At 52.6% G+C, this 23,422-nt stretch overlaps 10 protein-coding genes across 10 annotated transcripts; 6 read left to right on the top strand and 4 right to left on the bottom strand.

The window, feature by feature from the left end:
- Positions 1-1,539: 1,539 nt before the first annotated feature.
- MAA_04053 (uncharacterized protein) lies at positions 1,540-3,357 on the top strand (the record flags this gene model as incomplete). Its single annotated transcript, XM_007822051.1, has 1 exon — positions 1,540-3,357. The coding sequence occupies one exon, from the start codon at positions 1,540-1,542 to the stop codon at positions 3,355-3,357; it is 1,818 nt and encodes a 605-aa protein (XP_007820242.1).
- Positions 3,358-4,020: 663 nt separating this feature from the next.
- On the top strand, positions 4,021-5,511 carry MAA_04052 (transcription factor IID, 55 kDA subunit; the record flags this gene model as incomplete). Its single annotated transcript, XM_007822050.1, has 1 exon — positions 4,021-5,511. The coding sequence occupies one exon, from the start codon at positions 4,021-4,023 to the stop codon at positions 5,509-5,511; it is 1,491 nt and encodes a 496-aa protein (XP_007820241.1).
- A 222-nt stretch (positions 5,512-5,733) lies between these two features.
- On the bottom strand, positions 5,734-6,749 carry MAA_04051 (uncharacterized protein; the record flags this gene model as incomplete). Its single annotated transcript, XM_007822049.2, has 2 exons — positions 5,734-6,074; positions 6,167-6,749. 2 exons carry the CDS (start codon positions 6,747-6,749, stop codon positions 5,734-5,736), a joined length of 924 nt encoding a protein of 307 aa, XP_007820240.2.
- A 363-nt stretch (positions 6,750-7,112) lies between these two features.
- MAA_04050 (START-like domain protein) lies at positions 7,113-8,168 on the bottom strand (the record flags this gene model as incomplete). The annotated part of the gene is made up of 1 exon (XM_007822048.1): positions 7,113-8,168. The coding sequence occupies one exon, from the start codon at positions 8,166-8,168 to the stop codon at positions 7,113-7,115; it is 1,056 nt and encodes a 351-aa protein (XP_007820239.1).
- A 675-nt stretch (positions 8,169-8,843) lies between these two features.
- Positions 8,844-10,558, bottom strand: MAA_04049 (Cytochrome P450 CYP51F1; the record flags this gene model as incomplete). The annotated part of the gene is made up of 3 exons (XM_007822047.1): positions 8,844-9,980; positions 10,049-10,246; positions 10,310-10,558. 3 exons carry the CDS (start codon positions 10,556-10,558, stop codon positions 8,844-8,846), a joined length of 1,584 nt encoding a protein of 527 aa, XP_007820238.1.
- Positions 10,559-12,951: 2,393 nt separating this feature from the next.
- Positions 12,952-14,349, top strand: MAA_04048 (major facilitator superfamily transporter; the record flags this gene model as incomplete). Its single annotated transcript, XM_007822046.2, has 3 exons — positions 12,952-13,391; positions 13,448-14,203; positions 14,343-14,349. 3 exons carry the CDS (start codon positions 12,952-12,954, stop codon positions 14,347-14,349), a joined length of 1,203 nt encoding a protein of 400 aa, XP_007820237.2.
- A 2,458-nt stretch (positions 14,350-16,807) lies between these two features.
- Positions 16,808-18,112, top strand: MAA_04047 (uncharacterized protein; the record flags this gene model as incomplete). Its single annotated transcript, XM_007822045.2, has 1 exon — positions 16,808-18,112. The coding sequence occupies one exon, from the start codon at positions 16,808-16,810 to the stop codon at positions 18,110-18,112; it is 1,305 nt and encodes a 434-aa protein (XP_007820236.2).
- Positions 18,113-19,447: 1,335 nt separating this feature from the next.
- On the bottom strand, positions 19,448-21,093 carry MAA_04046 (RNA recognition motif domain protein; the record flags this gene model as incomplete). Its single annotated transcript, XM_007822044.1, has 3 exons — positions 19,448-19,778; positions 19,841-20,442; positions 20,497-21,093. 3 exons carry the CDS (start codon positions 21,091-21,093, stop codon positions 19,448-19,450), a joined length of 1,530 nt encoding a protein of 509 aa, XP_007820235.1.
- Positions 21,094-21,570: 477 nt separating this feature from the next.
- MAA_04045 (Complex I subunit NDUFS6) lies at positions 21,571-22,016 on the top strand (the record flags this gene model as incomplete). The annotated part of the gene is made up of 2 exons (XM_007822043.1): positions 21,571-21,796; positions 21,856-22,016. The coding sequence occupies 2 exons, from the start codon at positions 21,571-21,573 to the stop codon at positions 22,014-22,016; spliced, it is 387 nt and encodes a 128-aa protein (XP_007820234.1).
- Positions 22,017-22,485: 469 nt separating this feature from the next.
- On the top strand, positions 22,486-23,152 carry MAA_04044 (ribosomal protein L37; the record flags this gene model as incomplete). Its single annotated transcript, XM_007822042.1, has 2 exons — positions 22,486-22,810; positions 22,896-23,152. The coding sequence occupies 2 exons, from the start codon at positions 22,486-22,488 to the stop codon at positions 23,150-23,152; spliced, it is 582 nt and encodes a 193-aa protein (XP_007820233.1).
- Positions 23,153-23,422: the final 270 nt, after the last annotated feature.

The raw sequence follows: 23,422 nt of genomic DNA on the forward strand, positions 1-23,422 counted from the left end.
TTTTTTTTGCCCGTCGCCATTTTCGAGCGGGCCAGCGGCGCACTCGCATCGAGTGGCTTCCTGGCATGACTGCGGGTTTTGAAGTATTATGGAGCGCGCTTTGTTCGTTTTGCTCTTTTGTCGACTTCTTCAGCATTGACGCGACTTATCGGTCGTGATGATTGCATGGTACATGTAAAACCGCGCGACGTCGTGTGACCATGTTTGCCATGTTCGCGCCGCAAGAACATGTTGGGCAATCATCCTGGTGCCATGTCAAACTCTGGGCTTCCAGCTGCCACTTCGGGCCCCATGTCCTTATCAAAACTGTTGGCCCGGATCATCAACATCCTAAGCCTGCATCACATTAGTTGCTCTGCTTGCCCAACCAAGCCCCGTGTTCCTGACCCCTGTGGGTCGCCTTCGAACCTCTCGATATCGACGTCGACACGACGTCTCTTTGAGGACCCTGCGTGGACCAAGCCTTCTTGGCCAGAAGAACAAGCCTCGCTAAGCCCACTGGTCAAGGGTCTGGTCCCTTTTGGTCCTTTTTTCTCCTCAGAAGGCTCCTTGATAATTTATTCATGTACTACGTCCTCTTCACATACAAGACAATAGAAATAACGAGGCTGGCCCTCGGCATAGCTGGACTGATTTGGGAGTGAGCACACATTCCTTCTCAACAAGTGGTTCAAGGGCCGTCGACATTGAACAAGGCGATCGTCGTCCAGCACGCCCCAAAACGAGACAGAGGGGACAATCTTCATTCACAAACCTCCCTACCACCGGGTGGATCGACATAGACGAGGAAAGGGGATCGGCTTGTTGGCTTATGCTGGCGTTGATCAGCACACTTCGAGACGCTTCATCCCATCTCGCCACTTGGACTGATGCTCGTGTGGTTTTGGCGTCCAAGGGGCTTGGACTACTATAACTAGGCCTCACCTGCTTTTTCCAGCCATACTGTGTGGTTTTCATGTTTCGTTGCATGAGCGAGTTTCTCGATTTTCACATTCATTTGTTTTCTCTGCTGCGTTGCTATTCCCCTGGGCCCTGCCCGTCACATCCGACTACATACATCGTCTCGATCCAAGCCGTCGTGGAACAATCCTTGCGCCCAGTTACAACCTAGACCCCAGCAACTCAGGACGATCACGGCCAACCTGCTTCATTTTGCCATCCGCGGTGGAGATCATTCTTCGACACCTTCCCTGATGACGCGGGGGGCTTTCTAAATTCGATTCTATATTCCTCTTTCCTCAGACGAAGGGACCGGGCTGTCTGCCATTGTGCCGATCACCCGACTTCGTCATAACGGCCTCCCGTCCCGATTTCTTCACATCATCCTCAACGCCACGTCCACTCGGTTATACCCTTTCGTTTTATTCCTTCCTTACTTAATTTCTCTTTTTCTTCTCTAAAGCGTCGCTCATCTCCTTTCTTTCTCTCCCCCTATCTCTCGACTTGATACTTTAGCTTCCTTCACCCTCTTTATTTATTCACTTGATGCATTTCGTCACCATTTGAGGGCATGCTTGGTTCGCCAGTTTCGGCGACAAAATGGCGACTCGACTCGATCTATCACAATCTTCTGTGCACGGAAAAGTTATGGTTGCGCCGCCGCGGATTAACTTGCGCCGAACTGCCTCGTACAATGACCGCAGTGCTGGCACAATTTCATCGACCTCTTCTAGGTTGAATTTCAATCACCTTCTCTTTTCACCACCCCCATCCCCTAGCCTCCCAGCTCTTGTACCAAGGCGAAGAAGGTCAAAATCAGACCTGTTATTCAAGCATCGGCCTAGTCGCATTATTAGGCGATTGTTGTACTTGTCCACCCTGCTGGCGGGCTTTTACTTGTGCGTCTTTGCCTTTCGACACCGCAATGTAATACATATTGCGTTGCCATATTTTAGCGATCCTCAGTATGAGATGGTTGGGCAGGATGGCTTCCCGGACTTTCCGACACCGATTGTTGTTCATGACTCGAAGAAGCGGTCGAAGTGGACGGTTTCCATTCCTCGAAACTACGAATTCCCGTTGTCGATAAAGGAGTACTCGAGCATGAATGCCCTTTGCCGGGAAGTATCCGCTCGAGCCAGGGATCTCCACCACAAGATGCCACTGTCGGATAAGATATTATTATCTTACGACCGCCCAGATGACTATTTTGTCGATGCTTTCGAGGCCGAGAAGACGGGTCTCCTCCCTGCCATCTCCAAGGGGCAGCCACCTCGGCATTCTGGGCAGTTTTCCGGGCTGAGCTATGAATCCATGTCTGACAAACCGGTTTGCGACAGGTCGCTGACATATGTCTTGGAGAGCCCGGATGCTGGGCTCGGCAAGGCAGTCATGAATTTATGGACACTGTATGCCCTGGCAAAGGAACAAGGCAGGGCTTTCTTCATCGACGACTCTCGCTGGGCATATGGAACCTACACTAGCATCTTTCAAGCACCACCAGTTCCTGATTGCCGCCCACCGCCACGGCACCAGATGCTACCATGTCCAGCACAAACCCGACATTTGGTGGTTTCGAGTGTCACAATGCAGGATGTGCTTCCAGCACTCCTTGCCAAGCATCAACGACAGAGTCACTCCGATTTGGGAACGCGTGATCTCTTTGGGCTTGCACATACGGGGTACAAGGCGCTTTTCAAGCTCTCCGAGGATGACGAGGTCTATGTCGACAAACGGATTCGAGACCTCAAAGCCAAGATCAGATCTAACCAAGGCATTCCTGTGAATTCACCGATCATCGGGCTCCATATTCGGCATGGGGACCGTCATCCCTTTGAGTATCAGTATCGAGACACTTACATACCCGCAGAGGTGTTTGCAAGCTACGGAAACAGTCTAGTAGAAGCCCACTACAACAGTACCAGTCTCGAGCCCGAAAAGTATCATGCCGTTCGAATCATTGCCTCAGATGACCCCATGGTACATGAAGAATCAGAATTCGCTGATGCCCATCTCGCACAAGAGCATATTCGTCTTGCCACAAAGCAGGTCATTCAAGACTCCAACAAAAACCCGCAGTTCCTCCATTCATTTAAGGAGGAGGTATTTGGATGGGAGGGCGGCTTCTTTGCAGCAATGTTTTGGAACTTCGGTGGAAAGCCCACGCATAGCGCTGCCGACGAGGACACTACAAAGGCTCCGTCCGAAGAGATGCTGGGATTACGAAGCCTTGTTGGGCGAGCCTACATGATGGACCTGGCGGTCTTATCCGGAGCAAGCGACAAGGTCGTCTGTGCTGTGAGCGCCATGGGTTGCCGGCTACTGGCAGTGATGATGGGATGGGAGCGAGCAATGGACCACCGAGGCTGGCGAAACGTGGATGGCGGGTATGGATGGGGCGGACTGAATTTGGATTGAGTTGGAGCTACCGAGAGAAGAATATTTGGAACCAAACGGTTTTAGTTGAGCTGGCTAGCCTCTCTAGCGACGTGCTGCCAGAAGACAAGACCGGATAAACGGAACAACAGCCACTATCTCGTTATTGACAGCACGGCTTTTGCGGCATTGTTCGGCGTTTGGTTGATGGGCATAGTATCCTTAGCAACTTGATACCTGAAATTTGTTTCTGTTTTGGCCCTTTTGATACAAAGACCCTCGTTGGCATATAGGCTCTCAATCAGTGTGGACTGGTTTTCATCTGAGGGCAGTGTTTCAATTCCAAATACGTATGAGATGGATCGAAGAAGCTTACTTGCGATTTCATCCAACTTCGAGTCTCCATATTTTCTGTCAAGTGATTTGCAAAGTGAAGTTGTAGATTTTCTGACCATCAAAAGGGTAAGCACATCAAACAAGTTTACTATTGCTTGGATTATTCAGTTGCAAGAAATACTCGGGGCTTTTGGGTGTGGCGTCTCGAGCTGGTACCCACCGCCTGCGCAACATCGAGGCCGTGCTGCCCCACACAGTGACCTATTCGTCTGAGGTCCAATCTAGTGACGTGGAGCACCGCGACTTCAATTCAATCCAAGCTCTCCTTCAACTCCTCCATCATCCACATCACCACCCCCAGTCCGCACCATGTCTGCGCCAGATCCCAGCGGCGCGGCGACGGAAACGCCAAAACCAAAACTAAAAATCAACATCAGCCGGTCTGCATCCTTTGTCGGCGACGCAGCAGCATCGGCAGCAGCACCGGCATCTGCGACGCCAGGCGACGGCCCACGCAAGGTGAAGCTCAAACTCACCTTGTCACAACCTCCAACTCCCGCCACAGACCAAGCACCACCCGCCAAAACAAAAGCCGGTCGTCAGACAAAGCCGAGCCAGAAGCTCGTCGAAAGCAGGAAACGACCGCACGACGATGTTGAGGACCTGCCACTCTCACAGACGGCAGGCAGCCAGGCCACCAAGATCAAGATTCGGCCGGGCGTCAAGTCGGCTCACACCCAGGTAGTGTTGAAGCCGCGAGGACGCCCGCCGGTCCACCCCCCCGGTGACGGGTACGATTCTGAAGCGAGCGATCGAGAGTTGGACCCGGCCATTGAGGAGCAGTTTATCCTGCGCATGCTGCCCGGCGAGCACTGCGACTACGTACGCTGGTGCATGGAGAATGGCAAAATGGGCATTCCTCGAGCCCAGGGCGGTGCGGACATCACCATCAAGTTCTTCGACGAGGACACGCGACGGGCCATCATGACCGTCAAAGGCCAATCCTTTGCCGCCGTCATGGTGGACCTACCCACCATCACCGAATCCATGAAGACGTGGGATCGCAAGTCCTTCATGAAGTCTGCAGATATTTGCCAGATGCTGCTTGTATTCCAGCAAGTTAAGAACGAAGAGGAGGCCAAACGCGCACAACTACCTACCATGATCGACACCAACTTCAAATGGCCGCACGGCATCACGCCGCCGATGCACGACTGCGTCAACCGCCGGTTTGCCAAGACCATCAGCCGCAAGGAGATTGAAGACAAGGAGGCCGAGGTGGAGAGACTGCTCGCGGAGGACAGTAAGGCTAGCTCCACGAAGTGGGAATGGGTAGATGACCGCCACGACGAAGACGTGGAAATGGGCGCCGACGAGGACGCCGAGGGCGAAGTGGACGACTCGATGGGCTACTTTGGCAGTACGCAGAACGACGAGATCTTTGGCGACGACAACGACCTCGAGGCTGACTTGGAAGCTGCCTTTGCGGATGACTTGGTGGCCGAGACGCCCGGCACGGCAATGGACATGACTACGCCCATGACCACGCAGGTCGAGACGCCGGCGCCTGTTATCCAAGAAAGCATCGAGAATGACGAGTCAGAGGAGGACGAGGACGATGATGATGATGACGACGACGACGACGACGATCTGGATGAGGATCAGCGTGCTCAGAGAGACGAGGAGCAGGGCGTCAAGGATATCATTCATGACTTGGAGAAGCAGTTGGCTAGACGGGTGGCGGATCTGGAAAAGACGCAGAACAAGATTCTTCGAATAAGATTGGAGAATCAGATCAAGCAGTTGAAGTCGGAGATTGAGTTGAAGAAGGGCTCCATTGGCATTGACGTCGACGATTAGCCGGATGGGTAGGGGGGAAGCCGGAGCCTGACGTGTGTGTAATATTATTTAGCGATGGGGGAGAGTGCATCACGAGCTGGTATTCACGGACAGCACCGGCGTTGGAAGGTGGGAACATGAAAAAAATCACGGACGTCTGGTCATTCACTGATCATCCACAAGTAATTACTTGGTAACAAGGCAAATATAATAGCACATCACCACCCCCTCTCTGCCTCGCAACTACCCCGAACTCTGACTCAACGATTGAACCGTAGAATCCACCCTCCTAACCAATACGTCCTCCACCGTTCTCGTCACATCCTCCCAGCTGACATCCTGGCAAAACTCCTCGAGCGACTGCGGCTGCGGGCCAGATCCCCGCCGGCGCCGGCGCCTGATGCGCTTGTGAATAGCCCTCTGCAGATACACGGCCATGCGCGGGTCCCGCTTCGACTGCTTCTTGAGATAATTCGCCGTAAACACCGCGTCAGGCAGCGCCGTCGACTTGTGATCGTGGTGCCACCGCCGCGTCGACTTGATCGTCTCCTGGATGCGCGTCTGTATCGGCTTGTGCGAGCACCCTGCCCCAAACAACACCCCCCAAACCAGTCAGCCCAGCCCAGCCAGCAACTACACACCGACCATCATCGCCGCTGCCGCCGCGGATACGTACCTGCCCGCACCCCCAATTCACAGCGCTCCCGGCAAACCGCCGCGGCACTCTCGCACGCCTCCCTCTGCGCGCAAACGCCCGCCAGCACGGCGTTGGCCTCGGCCAGCGTCGGCAGCTGGTCTACCTTGCCGGCCAGCTCCTCCACCAGCTTCCTCACCTCACCCATGGAGCTCTTCACCTCCACCACCTCCCTTTGGTACTCCCCCAGATGGAGCTCGTCTCTTGCCCTCGCGTCCAGGTGCTGCTCAAAGTTCGCCTTGACGGACAAGACGTCCTGCCAGACCTTCTCCATGCGTTCTTCGTTCTGCTGGCGGAAGGACTCGTTGTGCACCGTCTTGCGGGTTAGGTCTTCGAGTCCGCGGGCCAGGTCGTTGGCCTGCATGACAACCTTGTGGATCTTGAGCTCCATTGTCATGCGGGCGAGCTTTTCGGCTCGGTCCAAGAGCTTTGCGTCGAGGACAGCATTGGACGACGACGGGGTACATGTAGAGTCTACCAGAATCGACTCTGGTGAAGGAAGAGCTGTGCTCGATGGTGGAGGTGTTGGTGCTACCGGGGCAGAGAGTCGACGTTTACTTGCCATTGTCCTACGGGCGTGCTATGACTAGCCCGACTATTGATAGAATGCTGGATTCCTGTAAGAACCAAGATGTCGAACTACGGGTGTCGAGATCAAGGATAAGTTTCTTCCGCTAAGCCATGCCGCCTTGGTCTCGCTTAATACCTGCAACAGCAGGTGCGGCAGCACTACACCGCGAGCACCTTCCCCCATGGCCAGGCTTCACGCATTAACAGAGTCACAGGGCCACAGAATCGACTCCGCGAAATGAGTTCAGTAGCAAGAGCATGAAGTTACATTATTCGCTTCGGGATATCAATAATAATAATACATGCTATGTCAGTACGGGTGGAAAGTAAACACTGCAGTGCTGTGCGTCATGATTCATCATTCTCCCTCTGGTTTCTCGTCTGTCACAGTTGGTCTTGGGGGGGCGTTATTCATGTCATGAGCAGAGTCGACCTGCGAAGTAGTTCCAGCGTCCGCTCCCGAAGCGGTGACCGGGGTTGGTGTATCATCATCTGTCGCCGGAACCCTCTTTCTCTCCTCTGCGATCCAACCCAAAAACATATCGACATCTTTGGCAATCTGGGCTGGCACGGCTCTCTTCTGAATCCATCGAGGCAACAAACCTCTCGCATCTGAAACAGTGCCCATAATCCATTCAACGCCACCGTCGGTTTGACGAAACCTCTCCACGCTGGTATAGGCGCCCAGAACAGCGCCATTCCGGGGTGTCGCATCATGATCTTTGACGGCAATCTGAACGACCATAAACTCCTGCTTGTTATGCGTCATGGCCGTCACCTGTAGAACAGGGAAGACGCGCTTGCTCAGCGGGAAAGGAAGCTTATGGACAGATTCCTCCCATTTCATGGACCAATCAACCCAAGTCCGCCCGGCAAGCTGAATTTTGATGTCTTTGCATTTCCACTTCTTCATCAGACACGTGTTCAACACCGTGGGGGTAAAGTCCTTCTCTGCCTTGGCGTGGTTGTCCTTGAAGCAGCGAACCCATTCGCTCCAGTTGGCTGTTCCCGTTGCTGCAGTATTCTGATGGACGCTGCGCCGCAGAGCCCATACTTCTGGTTGCAGGTCTCTCTCCTCTGTGTTATTGATCTTGTGCTCTTCGCAAACGCGAACGAGTTCTGGTGTCGACACGACTCGTTGGTACAAGTGTACCGGGGCATTCGAATTGGGGAATCTCTTGACACCGATTGGGTGCCATGGTGATGTCTTGGTCTTGGACTCCAAATGGACCTTGCTGATAAAATACACCGCCTCCGTCCACGTGGCCGTGAGCAGTGGAAGGAGATCGCTCGGAGGCGAGGCTGAAGATGGCAACTGCGACGGTTCAACCCCCCAGAGGCGGATCAGACGACTATGATCTGCCTTAATATCGCCGTCTGAGTCTGCGGATAGCTTTGGCAGTCTGAATTCCATTGCGGTAAATGTCTGTGTTGTAGTACTGTCTGTCAATGGTTCTGGGCTGACTCTCACTCCGTGGCACACTTGCGAGCTAAGAGGCTGATTAACAGAGTGCGAGCGCAATGTTGATCAAAGGAAGAAGCTCGCGTGCAATCGGCCCTCGACTTGTTTAGAAAAAAAACAAAGCCTCGCTTGCCAGGATCGTCCCTGGCGAGCATGTAACCTCATGTTGGAGAAGGTACTGAAAAAAACACAGCTAAAGGGAGGTGCGTGTTTGAAAACTATCGCGCGCAGCCACCTCATGTTTCCAGATGCCGTTGCACCCGGTCCGTGCAGGTGGTAGGTCCTTCGGCCGCCCAATGGGGCCGCCCGACATCTGGACTGGAGGAAAGGAGCATCGTCCAAGGCTGACCCAACGATACCTCGTCACATTCACGACATGGATCGCTCACACTGCTTATTATATTGCAGTCCTTCAAATTGATTTATGACTTTGATTGATATTAAATATTAGTACCTTTTTTCATGCAACCACGCGGGCCCATCCACGTAAACTCGTCCATCTGATGACTTCAATAACTCCAGCGAGTAGCCTTGTATATACAAATACCCACGCAAAGAAAAAGAAAGAAAGTCGCTACCCGTCATTTTATCCCATGCGTTTTTTTGTTGCATTTACCGCTCACACATCTAATCTCGCCGTTCCCAGCGAATCTTTGCGGGTTCCAAGGGTCGTGAAAAGAGGGACGCGTAGTCGGTGCCAATAATGGTGTTGCTGCCGTCGACATTGCTCAGCTTGAACAGACGGACCGTCTCGGCGACAATGGTTTGAAGCTGTACGTTGGCAAAGTGTTCGCCAATACATCGGTGGCGACCTGCACCAAATGGAAGGTACGGCGAGGCGGCACCTTTGCTGACCAAGCCGTATCCATAGTCGACCTTCTCTTCCTCCTCAGCGACATTGCGGACAATAGTAGGAGCGTTGGGGGAATCGGTATCCCAGCGATGGGGGTCCCAGGATTCGGGGCTGGGGAAGTACGTAGGGTCGCTGGCGCTGACACCGGGAGCGGCAAGAAGAGTGTGAGTGGTGGGAATAACATATTTGGTACCAGGCACAGGCATGGGCTGCTTGACGGCACGCATGATGGAGTGAATAGGAGCGTGCAGACGGAGGGTTTCCTTGATGATGGCCTGATTGAGAGGCAGCTTGGACAGGTCTTCGTAGGTCAAAGGTGGCAGATCAGCACCAAGAGCCTTGATCTGTTCTTGGTAGAGCTCCTCGACGAGGTGCGGGTTCTGGGCAAGGCGGAGCATGATCCATGAGCTGGTAGATGACGACGAGTGCTGGCCGGCCATGAGCAGAGCAATCATCATGTGGGCAACCTCGTGGTCAGGAACAGGGGTTCCATTCTTGTAGGTCGAGTTCATAAGGTGCTTCATGATGTCGAGTTCCTTGTCGTCATCGCCCTTGGCGCGGCGTTCCTTGATGGTATCCATGTAGATCTTGGCCACAGTACGTTGAGCGTGGTCACGCTTACGGTTCCAGGGAAGGGGGGCCCAGTGCAGCATGAAGTTGATGGGTGTGAAGCCCATATCCAAATCGTGGTAGAGGGCAGCCAGAGACTCATCAAACTTGCCGCGGATGGCACTGCCCTGCAGGGCGTGAGAGGCAGTAAAGATTGTGATCTCGGCCATCTTCTTGGGAATGTCAACGATGCCGGACTTGCCCTTGAACCCGGGGTCGCGTTTGAAATAGGACTGCACTTCGCCAGAAATAATGGGAACGTAGGATCGGAAAGCTTCGGTCGTCAGAGCAATCTTCATGAACTGTACCACCAGTTAGTTGCTGCCTGCATCGCCGCCAAAAGGGGAAAAAAGGCGTTGGTTGCCATTACCTTTTTCTGCTCCATCAGCTTCGCGTTGGGACAGTCATAGACGACGTCCCGCCCAAAGACAGGAGTGGTCAACACAGTGTAAATCTCCTCAGCATTGACGTCCTTGAGCTTGCCGTTGAGAATGAAATCGTTTCCGGCGGGGCCAACGGCAACGGTGGTTTTCTTGCCAAGGAGAACAAAGGTGAAGACATCCCCAAACTGTAGCGCCGGTCAGATACGAATCTAGCGGCATGAACAGCTCGCACAGAGCTCAAGACATACCTTGGCACGGTTTTCCTTGAAAAACTTGGGAGGATCCATTCCGTAGGTTACAGTGCTGCCAATAAAGGGGAACCAGTGGAAGACCAACGGAGGCTCATTGGGGTTCTTAAAAAGGATCTGGCTAGCAACGTTCAAAGCGACCGCAAGTGCGATAAAACCACCCAGAGCGACGGCAATCTGCGATCCCAGACCCAGAGTCTGGAACTGCTGCGAGAGCGGGTGGCTCGCTACCTGTTGAAGGACACCCATTGTGATTGCAGATGTTGATCGATGCGTCGACAAATGCTTGGCTCGCGCAATCGGATATGGAACGGTAATCAAAACGTGAATGTTTCCAGAGGATGAGGACAACCGGCTCTCCGTTCCCTGTGGCCAAATGAATGAGGCAAGAAACGAACAAAACTCGACGACGTAGAACCAAGTGATCAAGAAAGAGCTGACGGGTGGCGTCGAGATGCGCCCGATAAAAGTAATTTTGGAGTTGGATGATCCTTTCGTTGGTTCAGGGGGACCCACCCACAAGATACACTGCGCTGCGTATGTGGGGTCTCTGCCGATGAAAGTCAGGGACCGTCCAATCAGAGCGCCTGATTACCATGGCCAAGGGTGTCTCGTATTCGGGTTTTGCAGGAAGTGGTGTGTCAATCCGGGAGGAACCACTGGATTCAATGTTGCCCGTTGCAGATTTCAAAGAGCTCAAGCTCAAGTCCCTGGACGTCAGACCTCAGGTTGGCGATAGCCTATGGAGTATCGGATGACACCCGACATCGTAATTGTTCTGGATGAATTCCATGGTGCTCTGCATCTGGGCCCGCCCAAATGTGAGATCGTACGACCCAGCCACTGGGGAAATGCGAATAAGAACCCGAAGCCACTTTATGCTAGGTCAGACGAAGCAGCAGACTGCACAGTCAGAATCGTTGGGGTCAAAGGGGTACCAAGTGGCGAGTACGGAGTGCGTACGGTATTCTGAAGCAGTCTTTGAACCACACAACTAAGGAGCTTCAAAGTTCAGGCCATGCGACAATGCGCTGGTTGAAACCAATTGTTTCTGTTCAGTTCCTGCGCCGCCATATTTCGGACGAGACATTTAGATCAACCTTGCAGAATCAGTACTTCACCTGTCAGAGTTACTTACAGAGATGAGACCGCAAATAACCACACTCTCAACCCCATACTTCTCCCGCAGCGAAGACACAAACCGCCGTGTTTTCATCGCGGAGACACATCCCGGCAACTTGGCAACGACTAATTACTTAGCAGAGGAGCCTTTGGTGGCAGGAGCCAGTTCAGCAATAAGTTCAAGCCTCTACGGGACTGATACCACCAGGGGCTTATATGTAGACTCCCAGCGTTGCCGCGTTTTGCTGGTCTCGGCGAGCTGGGCCTTCATGTCGATCACACAATGAACGACCGTGGCCGAGCTCTCACGCACTGTTTTGAGTAGAGCGTCTGCCGTGTTGATAACCCTATCATTCTCTTCGACAGATAATGGTGTTGTGGTAGTCAAGCAAGAGGAGGACCGTCTTGGTTAAGGGTAGATTGCTGCGGTGTTTGGGGGGATGCCTTTTTTTTGTGAAAACAAGGTGTTTACCAGATTCAATTCGAACAAGATCAGAGTGTCTTTTAAAGGTACAATGGGCGTTCCGTGTGAAGAGATGGCCTTTATATAACAGTGCTCTGAGACTCACGTCCGCCTCATTCAACCAGACACTTATACACACAGAGGAGACCATGCAATGCATAACTCAGTCTTTGGAGATAAGAAAACTCGAGTTGTACACATAGGACTTAACGCTCTCATAAAAGAGAACCAATGAGTTACGTTTGGAGGACATAAGTGTGCACCGTATTAGTCCCCTGCCGAACCGTTGCGGGTGATGTTGTTGAAGCCTGTCGGTGCCAACGTCGGCAGGCCGAGGTAGAGGATGAGGCTTTGATGTTTCGGGAACAAGACTGGGAAGGAGGCAATTTCCGGTTATATTTTACTGAAATGTGAGCATATGTCTTCCTTGAGACCATCGCCCGCCGACATTGTTTCAATAGCTGCCGAAGAATCAATATGCTGTGTGGTGTGGGCCGCCGCGAGGAGTCGTCAATTCGGCTCTGTTGACATGGCCCCCCACCGTCTTGGCATTCTTTATCTATGGTGTTCAGGTCCACCGGATATCGTGCTAAGTAGCCGGGTGTTCTATACTGTCGGGATGGAGTAATGAGGCGCGAGCAATGTTTGGACGTGCACCAAATGCATTTCACAACAACACCCGGAGCAATCTCGGCACCGAGTCACGGCGCGGGAAATGTGGGTCCGTCCCGGGGAGTGACGTTAGACACTCCGGCAAGCCTCCCTACCGACCCCAATACGGAGTAGTGCGATCCCATCTTCTCCTTTCGATCTTAACTACTGTCAAATTCCGGACTTTGGACGTGAAACCTCCGTCCTACAGCTCACAAGTTTTAGTTCCATTTCTTTTTTTGGTCACGTATAGTCGTCCTCTTCCTATATTTTCATATATTACCGGATCCAGGAATACGGGGGCTTCCTTCTCAGCTACATCACACTCGAGCGCAGTAAATGAGACGCGCCACTTAGCATCAAACGCTTTCGCCTTCAAGTTTCAGGGACGTAAAAATAAAACAAAATGTCCGAGACGCCCCGAGACGAAGAATGTCCCGGGACAAGTAACAGCCAAACGAAAGAGATGGCTGGACACGCCACCACACAGCCTCCATACCACGACAAGAACAACAATGATACCCGGGCAGACAACACTCAATGTGAAGCTGTCACGGAGAATCAGGTCCTCGAACCACATCAGTCAAACGAGCGCCCCATCCACTCCGTATTCCCTCTCCAGGATCAAATTCTTCGTCATCCTCATGACAGTCTTCAGCACCATCTTCTCGCCCTTCTCATCCTTCATCTACCTGCCAGCCATGAACCCCATCGCCAAGTCATATCGCCGCTCCCTAGGCGAGATCAACCTCGCCGTACCGTCTACCAAATCATGCAGGCCATTGCACCACTGTTCTTTGGCCATCTCCGCGACCAGATCGGCCGACGGCCCGTCTATGCGCTCATGTTTGCCATCTACCTGGGCGCAAACGTCGGGCTGGCCATGCAGCACAACTACGCAGCGCCAATGGCGCTACGTGCTTTGCGAAGCACAGGGAGAAGCTCGGCAGTGGCAATTGGCAGCGCTGTGGTTGCCGACCTGACTCCGCGCCCGGCGCGAGCATCCTTGAGCTCAAGAAATTGCCTCTCGGGATCCCCGTCCCCGGCGCCGTTGCCGCCATCCGCATCATCTTCGAAAAGGACGTGGGCCTCCTCATGCTCTTCATGTCTCTCTTTGTCATGGCCAACTACGCCATGCTGGTACCTCTTCAAGACGTTAGTCGCCGCCGACACAGCTTCAGCGATGTCCTGGTCGGGCTGTGCTACATTCTCTTGGCGATGGGATCCGTATTTGGTGCCGTTACGATAGGCAGGCTGCTCAACTGGAACTACGCCCGGGTGGCAAACGGCACAGGCGTGTCCGCCGACCGCAAGAGGGGCGACGACGTGAGACGGTTTCCCATTGAGAGAGCGAGGCTGGATCACATGTCGTCGTGGACGATGCTTGCTTTCTTTACGACAGCTATATGGGGCTGGGTTGTCAACTCGGGCGCCAACCTAGCCGCACCGCTGGTTATTTTGCTCCTCGCGGGCATGGGCCTCTCTGGGCCCATCTCAATCCTCACCATCTTGTTGGTGGACTTGTACCCGATGAACGCCGGGCGAGTTTCGTCTTCATTCAACCTTACGAGGGGGGGTATAAGTGCGGCGGGGACCGCCGTGGTACAGTACATCATCGATGCCTGGGGTATGGATTTACATATCTGTTTCTGGCGTTGGTGGGTTTGGCTGCCAGCCCTTCGATACTTGTTGTCGGGAGATGCGGCCCGAGGTGGAGGGAGGAGAGGCATCAACGGTTCGGCAACGTCAACGTCTAGGCCTTGCTGTTTTCACAGATTAGCTATTTGTGCTCTGTAGTCCGTAAACACATATACCCGCTTCATACGAGCATCGTTGGCACTCATATATTTGAGGCCAACCAAACTCTGTCCATGCTTCTCAGCGCCTCTCGTTGACAACATCTGTCAAGTCGAGCCTCGCCATGAGACCATCCACGTTCGTTATCTCAAAGACACCCTCGTGGGGGGTTTTTTCTTTCTTCAAAAGGCAGAGAGAATGACTCTACACAAGGGCGTACAGACCAAATTTCTTTCTGTATAATAGTACGTGATTCGCCACTAGCATTGAGCCAAAGGCAATATGTAAAATAACTCTTCTCGACACTGCAGCCAATGTAATATGCGTGGAAAACTCATCTTATTTAACTGTAGGTATAGGTGAGAAACACACTCCTCTCAGAGGCAACGTGATTGCTCAGTAGTCCAAGTAGAAATAGGCCAAGGTCTGCCTAGACTTGACTTCATGCACCGAGGGTCCGAGACCAGCCATAATCACGGCTCATTACCTACTGCGCCCCCGTCATCTTCCAACAGCTTGTCTCTGCTCTTGTTGAACTTTTGTTTGCGGTTGGTCTTTTGGCGATTCCATGATTGTTAGAAAAATGATTGTTAGAAAAGTCCTTGTAAAGGTGTCCCGAGCTACATGTTCTAGTCGGCTGGCTCCCAAGTGTCCTTGTATAATTTGTATACACTTTCTGTAGTGCACGTACAAAATAAAACAGAGACAGTCCATTTTGGTTGGATTGGGTTCGGGAGCTGGCTTGTGCGTGGTGTTTCTCATCATGTGATGGCTTGGGTGCGTGCGACTGTAGGAACACAACATCGTTTCGTAGGACCAGGTAGCATCCCTAAGAGATCTGCGTCAAATGGACACCTCCTCGACATCTGATGTGGACTAGCATCAGTCTAGAATGACGTATGTTTTGGGGATGGGTATGAATTGTAAGTTATTGGCCTTGTGGTGGCTAAGGTTTCAGATCATGTACATCAATAATGCAATCAGTCATTGACTGCAACAACCGACTCGTTGAAAAAGTAAATAGAGGAATAAATAGATAGATAGATAAACAAATAAATAAATAAATAATAGCAATAACAAGAGAAAAAAAGGCAAGTCTCGCTTCGCAACGTCGGACAAGACGTGATGGATTTCCCGGTGGGTACAAGATAGCGTCAACTGTCTTGCTTACTCCGTACTGGTGCCATCAATCACACGCACCGTCGACACGAGAACACGGCCATGGCGCATTACGCGCCACGCGGGGCGGCCAGCCGCTGACCTCTTGGACAAGCATCAAGATGGAAGACTGATTGTTGCATGCGGATGGAGGCGCATGGCCTCTTTCTTATTGCTTATTTTGGGCAGAACCCCGCCCTGGAGGTCATGACGCCATGGTCGCACGACAGACAGACGAGTGACAGATGATGGACAAGGGCAAGCGTCAACGGTCTGGTTTTGCAAGTGCCGGCACGGATTTGAGGCTGCTCACCGCTGTTGAGTTTGGCCGGGGTTGTGGCCCGCTGATGAGCTGTTGTTCGCTTTGGCCGCACTGTACAGAGTTTCTGGCCAAGCCCGCCGCCGCTGCATCGCTGGAGTGCCGGCGCGTCGGTGGTGGTGTTTGCACCGGTGCCAGTGGTGTCTGTCGCACCAGCCTCGTGATACGGTGCGGAAATATAGTGCAGACGGTGTACATGGGTACTGGGACATGCAAGTACCAAAACCTGGTACGCACATGCAGCAGTGACCATCAGATCCCGAGTCAATGTCCATGCGGGGCTTCTCTAGGCACCTGTATCCATCTGTACGGAGTATCCATCTGCCATGCCACTTGCGCACTTGTGCTGTGCATCTGGGCTTCAAGTCCGGTCAAATAACTCACAGCGAGAGAACAGGGAGAAGAGAGCGGAGCTGCCCAACCTCAACAACACCACCCGCTCAACCGCTCAACCACTAAGCACCAAAAGCGGGATCGAACCATAGGTGTACCAGGTGTGTACCAGCGCGCCAAGTACCGGTCGAGCAGAGGCGCGCACTTGTGCACGCGCGGCCAGATGTCGGAAATACCACTTTGCAAGTACCACAAGTACCGCAAGTCCCTTGAACCTTCCCTCGATTGATGCTTGGCTGTCAACTTCCTCCCGACTTCGCACCACCATAAACGTCTCCTATCTTATCGCCCTCTTCGATTTCCCCCTCTAGAGCTCATCTGTCTTTTCCGCCGGCCTTCATTCCTACCCTTCCAAAATAACCACCGTCTTCACAGCTTCTTTGTCCTTTGCGGACGAGGCGTGCATTTATAGGACAGTGACACCCACGTCTCACCAGTGACCGCCGGGCGGGGCTCGCCGACCGCTGAACGGTGGCTGTTCGTCTTCTTTGATCGCATCACCGAGTGTTGCCCTCGCCATCGAGCATAAATTTCTGGTCCTTTCGAATCACACTTGCTTCGCATACAATAACAAATAAAGCCCAACTTTGCCATCATGGATGGAAACACTACCCAGTCTAACAAGGGACCGCCGGGCACCGTGTCGCAGCCAGGCCCTTCCAGATCCAGTCCCGGCTTACCGCATCCGCGTCGATTTGAAGGTACAGTCTCACCATCAACCTGCCCGTCGTCATTTCATCTAACAGCCGCAGAATCTTGGGTTGAAGTTGCCTCCCAGCCATCATCTTCGTCCTTGTCTAGCATCGGAGATGAAATCGTCACCACCGGCCTGCGGGTCCGAGGTCCGTACAACCGCCGTCGTCGCTTACAGACCTCCGCTCGATCGGTGCCTCACCAGCAAACAGCCATACACGCTGCAGGCGCGAGCAGCCAAGAGGAATATGACGAGAGCGAAAGCGAAGATGATCGCCTGTTGACGAGTTCAACTGAAAATGTCCACCCTGCAGCGTCCGGGAATGTGGGTGAGGCCTCGGACGCCGACTCGGATTCGGACGGCGATGATGCGACTGCCCTTGGCCGTGTTTCTGATAGACCCGTGTTTCGCCCACAGCCAAATGCATTCTCGCACCCTCCCGCCGGCGCTCCTCAAAGAAGTCAATCTGCTACGTCGAGCATGCCGCCTCATCCGCATAGCGGATTTACTCGGCCGTCCTTCTCCCATCGGTCGCAGACCCGCGTCCACCGCGACGGGCCATCATTCATGTCGCCCTCAGTTCGCGAAGACAACGACGAAGATTTACGGACATCCCTTACAACGTTGTTGTCTTGCGCGAATGCCGCGCGCGGTCTACCAAAGTCAAAGGAAGAGGCCGAAACTTGGCGGGCCTCACGTAATGGCGTGCGCATCGGCCCCAGCGACCAACCCATGGAACTTCGACTTGTGCCTGAATCTGAATTGACGCAAGAACCTTCCCAGCCACGGCCAGTCACTGCAGTGTCTCCGCGAACGCGAAGGTCGCCTGCAAGATCACCGACAGGGACAACCGGACAAGCCGATAAATCAAAGAGATCTGGCTCTGCGGGGCGGAGCCCCAGGGCAAGCAAGAAGAAGAAAGTTGTAGTTGGCTCCGACGAGGCGACTCTTATCTCGCCCACCCTTTTGACATGGGTGGTCAGCGCTGGTGTCGTCGTTCTCGTCTCCGTGGTTGGGTTCGGAGCTGGCTATGTTATTGGACGTGAGGTTGGCCGTCAAGAAGCACAGGACGCCTTATCCGCCAGTATGAGTGTTGCCAACGAAACGTCTCATACTGGACGCGAAGTGATGCGAAGCTCTGGTGGTCTCAGACGACTGAGATGGGGAGCTGGAGCCGTTAGCAAGAGCATTGTGGCCCAGGCCTAATAAGTATAGCTGACCCAAAAAAACGGGGCGTGGTCATACCTATACACATATATATACATATGTATGTTCCCGGAGTACGGCCAGTTTCATACCGTTCCCTTAAAACAGCGAAGACTGCAACGATGTGTCTGTCAAGGATCCAGATCAGTGGGCAATTCTTACTGATCGATACGTCTATCACCACTAAAGGCCCCCTGGTAAAGCACTATCAACAATCCGATGACAGGGTAATTCCTATGCGCTTCCAGAGCCTGGTGGAGGGAGAGAGATCGTTGCAGCCCTCGCTGCTGGAAGGAAATACACAGTATCCGGTCGACATCTACTTCGTACTCTGGAATTGCATTTATCAAGGAATCGGCATCAAAGTTACTAGGATTTAATGATTTGGTTACGAAGACATGGGAAATCGAGCCGTTACTGTGGATGAAATCAAGTCTGGCTTAACGATTTAGCGAAATGATTGAATTACGACTGCATGTTGACGTAGGGAGGTCTGCCGATGAAATTCCAAGGCCCTCCAAGATCGGAATAATTTACCTAGGTAGTTGAACAAACATTGGCCTTATACTCATTCACTTGGTTCCGCGTGAGTCAACCTGGTCAGGTTTCCCAGAGGCAAAATAAAAACGTAGGACTAAATCCACCACACCTCGTCGCTCTATGATGCGACGGCTCACTTCACACAAGTATGCGCAGTAGTAATGAAAGAAAATGTATTACTTTTCCTAGCCCTAACGCCAAAGATCTATGAAATGATTCGGGCCACTCAATGTAGATTACTCACCTCAAGAGAATTACAGCAAAGGGGGGACAATAAAGGAAACAAATTTCATACGACAGCTTCCAGGGTGGTATTGGCATGGATGTTGCGACATCACGTCAACTCACAAGCTTCAAGTTTGCAATTGCAGGAGCCCCCAGGTCCCTCAGAAGTCTTTCGTGCGAACCCAAAAGGGATCAGTTCGTCTCATTGCTGGATAGCAAGCGAAGATACCGTCCCCCTGAATAAGCCCGTCAAAGTCCCTCAGAATCCCATTGGTATGTATGCATGTCGTAAAAACGACGCAAATTCTCGAATTGCCCGCCATCAAAAAGCCAAAGTAATGCCACCTAGCGCACAGATGTTTTCTTCACAAAGCGAAGAAAATATTGTGACAGCCACGAGCCCACGAAACAAGTGTACATGCCCACAGGTCTACTGCCGCTTCGATTGCACGAAACGACCCCTCAAAGCCCACAGGCTCGTCTCAAGAACGTAGCCGCCAAGTTGTGTCGAATACGACAGCCCACTTATCGAAAGCCCACTGATAGCCCTCAGGTACATATTTGCTTTCTCTAGTCAAAGGTCATCTTGGTGCCGGCGAAGCTGGAAGGAGCAGTTCGGTTGGCACCGGAGCCGAAACCACCACGACCGCCTCCACGGCCACGGCCACGGCCACGATCACCGCCGCGACCTCCGCGGCCTCCACGTCCTCCACGTCCACCGCGACCACCACCGAAGCCACCGCCACTCTGCTGAGGACGGCTGCTGGCAAAGTCAAGACGCACGCTGCGAGACATTCTGCCGTTGCCCAGAGAAGCACCATTCAACTGCTGGAAGACAGTCTTGGCGTCCTCGACCGAGTTGAAGGAAACATAACCAAAGCCCTTTAAGTTTCCAGAGTCACTTTTACAAGAACAGTTAGTTTCAGATTAACATCAATGCAACCAAGTTAAGATATGACTCACGGATCGGTAGGCAAGCGAACGCTGGTGACCTCGGCGACCTCGGCGAAGAACTGACGGACAGTCTCCTGGTCGGTGTCGAAGGGCAAGTTGCCAATGAAGAGAGTCTCGCTTTCAGGGCTGACAGAGTCGCCGTGTTTCTTGGCACGGTCCGTAGCACGGTCACGGGGGTTAGACTCGGCAGGCCGAGTGTTGGCGTAATCGAGGTTAAGCGGACGGCCGTCCAGCTCAAAGCCCTGCATAGCTTCGTAAGCCTTGGTGGCGGCCTCAGGTGTCTCAAAGTCGACGTATCCGAAGCCACGGCTGCGGCCGCCGTCTCTGTCAGTGACAACACGAGCACCGACTAAGCCCTCGAACTCCTTGAAGGCCTCGGCCAAGGCGTTGTCGTCAATGTTCCAGCTCAGATTGCCGGCAAACAAAGTGGGGGCGCCTTCAGTCTTAGCTTTCTTGGGGGTGGCGTCGATTTCCTCATCAGCCTTGCGCTTCTTAGAGGCAGAGGCATCCTCAGTTTTGGTCTTAGACTCGCCAGACTCTTCAGAGTCGTCTTCGCTGCTGTCATCGCTATCGTCTGAATCTTCTTCCGAGTCAGAAGAGTCGGCAGCCTTCTACAAGCGGGTTAGTTCAATATCGTGTAAAACGAAGTAGTAGAAACTACCAACCTTGGCAGTGGCCTTGTCATCGCTCTCCTCCTCAGAGTCGGAAGAGTCAGAGGAATCTGACGAGTCGTCAGCTTCAGCCTTGGCCTTACCATTAACCTTAGGCTTGGCGGCCTCATCAGTGGATTCGCTGTCAGAGTCGGAATCAGAATCCGACTCAGACGCAGCGGCCTTGGCCTTGCCGTTGGTGGCAGGCTTCTTGGTCTCCTCCTTGGATTGGCTGTCAGAATCAGATTCGGACTCAGAATCAGCTTCAGACTCGGACTCGGACTCAGAATCGGCCTTCTTAGTCTTCGCCTTGGCCTTGTCGTTGACGGCAGGCTTCTTTTCAGCCTCGGATTCAGAGTCGGGGCTATCAGAGGCAGAGTCGCTTTCACTCTCAGAGTCAGAGGACTCAGAAGACTCAGGTTCGGCGACCTTCTTATTCTTCTTCTTTTTCTCAGGGGCGTCCTTCTCCTTGACTACCTTCTTAGCGGCAGTCTTGGCAATCTCCTTGGACTTGGACTTGGTGGACTGGGAAGCCTTTGTAACACCAGCATTTTTAACAGTGGCTAGAGCGGCGTCAGCCTTCTTGCTCTCCTTGGTCTTTGACTTGGCCATCGTATATGTTCTTTTAAAAGAATGAGTAGAACAAAAAAGTAGTAATAAGTAGAGTGAAAATGGGAACCGGATTGCAAAATTGATGCAAAAGCCCAGGAAATGCGTGATGGGGAGAGAAGGAAAAAATGGAGGGTGGGCAGGCCCAGCTATGGTTTTCTACTTTTTTTCCTTCCCACTGGAGGCTGGGCCGCGCAGCGCGGTGTAGATTTTTTTTTTTCCCTGCCTTTTCGCCAGCCAAATTGTGGGTCAAACCAAAGGCGGTGAAAAGTCGACGGTACGTACCTAGATACCCCGTAGATGCTTGTTGCCTTACAATTTAGGCGTGCATCCATTACAGCCGAATCGAACTCTCTTCTTGGTAATACCTATCGTCTGTTTCGTGAGCTGCAGATAGCAATTTCTTGCCGCCGTCGAAGAACGTTTTCCTTATCGACGGCCTCTGCCACGTCAAAAGGAGACCCAGGTGTATCTGTCAGTATGCCGACACCAGAATCCGAGCTCTTTAAGAGCCAGAAACCCAATGTTGCGCCGACCTTCAACGGCGTCGACTACGACGACACCAAGGCCTTCAAAGCCGCCGAAGATGCCATCATCAGAGAACAATGGGTCGGTGCCATGAAGACCCGGCTTGTCGGAGAAGAATTGGGCAAGTGCTACATGCGCGAGGGTGTTAACCACTTAGAGAACTGCGGCGAGTTGCGAGGTAAGTGGGCTGGGGTGTTTGGAACCAGGAGAGTATACGCTGACTACATGGGCGCGCAGAGAAATACCTGCGGATGCTTGCTACGAACAAGGTCAAGGGAACCAAATTCTTGCAACAAAATTACCTCGAACAAAAAGACCAGGAGTTCGATATTGCTGCAAAAACCCACACTGCTGACAAGATGGCCAAGATTAACGGCGGCGCTCGATTTTCTTCTTAGGAGAAGCCTCAGAAATGGCACACTGGGTGCTGGGGAATGTGAAAGAGGAGCTTCAAATGGACAATCAAACAAACAGAGATGTACAAGTGGTAGTCCAATCTAAGTAAGGAGAAGGGCCCCGAGGGCATTGACCAGAAGCAGCACTTGGATCCTGTACGAGTGTGCGTGTATGTATATATCTATATATCGGGAATTAATGGAGCTCCATTAGACATTGTCATTATTTCACAAACTTGCACTTCCTGTTGAATGTGCAGCAAGTCTGCTGTCGTCGTGCTGTAACTGCATGTGGTCATGCGCAAAAGTGACGAGGCTGCGTGCCTGTTGCGCTGGCCACACCCCCATTGGCGCAACCTGCACGTACCTGGCCGTGCTAAATTTTGGCTCCCACCACCAAAACCTCCAAGCCTTGTCTCCATCACACCTATAACTGCCAACCGCCAAGGCGAAGAAAAAAAAAACCAGCACCATGCTCTGCACAAGGTGCATTCGCACAGCCGCCGCAAGGCAAAGGCTACCCCTACTACGGCAGTTTTCCGCATCGGCGCAATCACGCGCTGCTGAGCCCAAGCTGTCAACACCCGTAACCGACGCAGGTGCCCCCGCGAAGGAATACTCGATACCACGATCAATTTGCACCGAGGGCACAGTCCTAGCCGGATTAAACTACAACAAGGGCGGCCAGGACCCCGTCGCCAAGAAAGATGAGGAATACCCCGAGTGGCTGTGGTCGTGTCTTGACGTGATGAAGAAGGGCGCGGACGCAGCTGACGAAAATGCCGGAGACGAATTCTGTATGTTGGCCCAGAACTGGCCTCGCACTAGCTTCCGATACCCCTTTCGAATTCATTGAAATAAAGCTAACATTTGTTCGAATAGCCAAATCCAAGAAGCAGCGAAAGTTGGCGGCCAAGCGCCAGAAGGCGCTCGAGGCCAAGCTTCTTGCCGAAGGAAACCTCGCTGCTTTGACCCCAAAGATTCCCATTCAGCACCAGTCGATTAATCTGCCGGGTGAAGAAGGCGGGAGTGTTTCTGATAATATTGCGGCTGCCGAGAAGAGAGAAGAGCTCAGGAGGGCTATGCGAAAGGAGAGAAAGGCCAAGATTAAGGAGGCAAACTACTTGAAGTCCATGTAAACCCTGGCAGGCCTTGTGTACTTTTACAATATGTATGACGGGAGAAGTTAAAATGTACTATATTACGCATAGTGTGACTTGTATAGAAGAAATCTTGTCTACGCATCCAGAAGCTGTTAATCTTTTTCAATATATATAAATACTTTTCTACTTTTCGTTTGATCACTGTGCACTCGGGGACAGCAAATGTCGACCAAAAATGCTGAGCGCGCCCGTGGCTTAAAAAAATATGTGGAAGCACCGTTCATAACATGTCAACTCATCATGGCC

The sequence above is a fragment of the Metarhizium robertsii genome, assembly GCF_000187425.2.
Source record: "Metarhizium robertsii ARSEF 23 chromosome Unknown MAA_Scf_5, whole genome shotgun sequence".
Classification (NCBI taxonomy): domain Eukaryota; kingdom Fungi; phylum Ascomycota; class Sordariomycetes; order Hypocreales; family Clavicipitaceae; genus Metarhizium; species Metarhizium robertsii.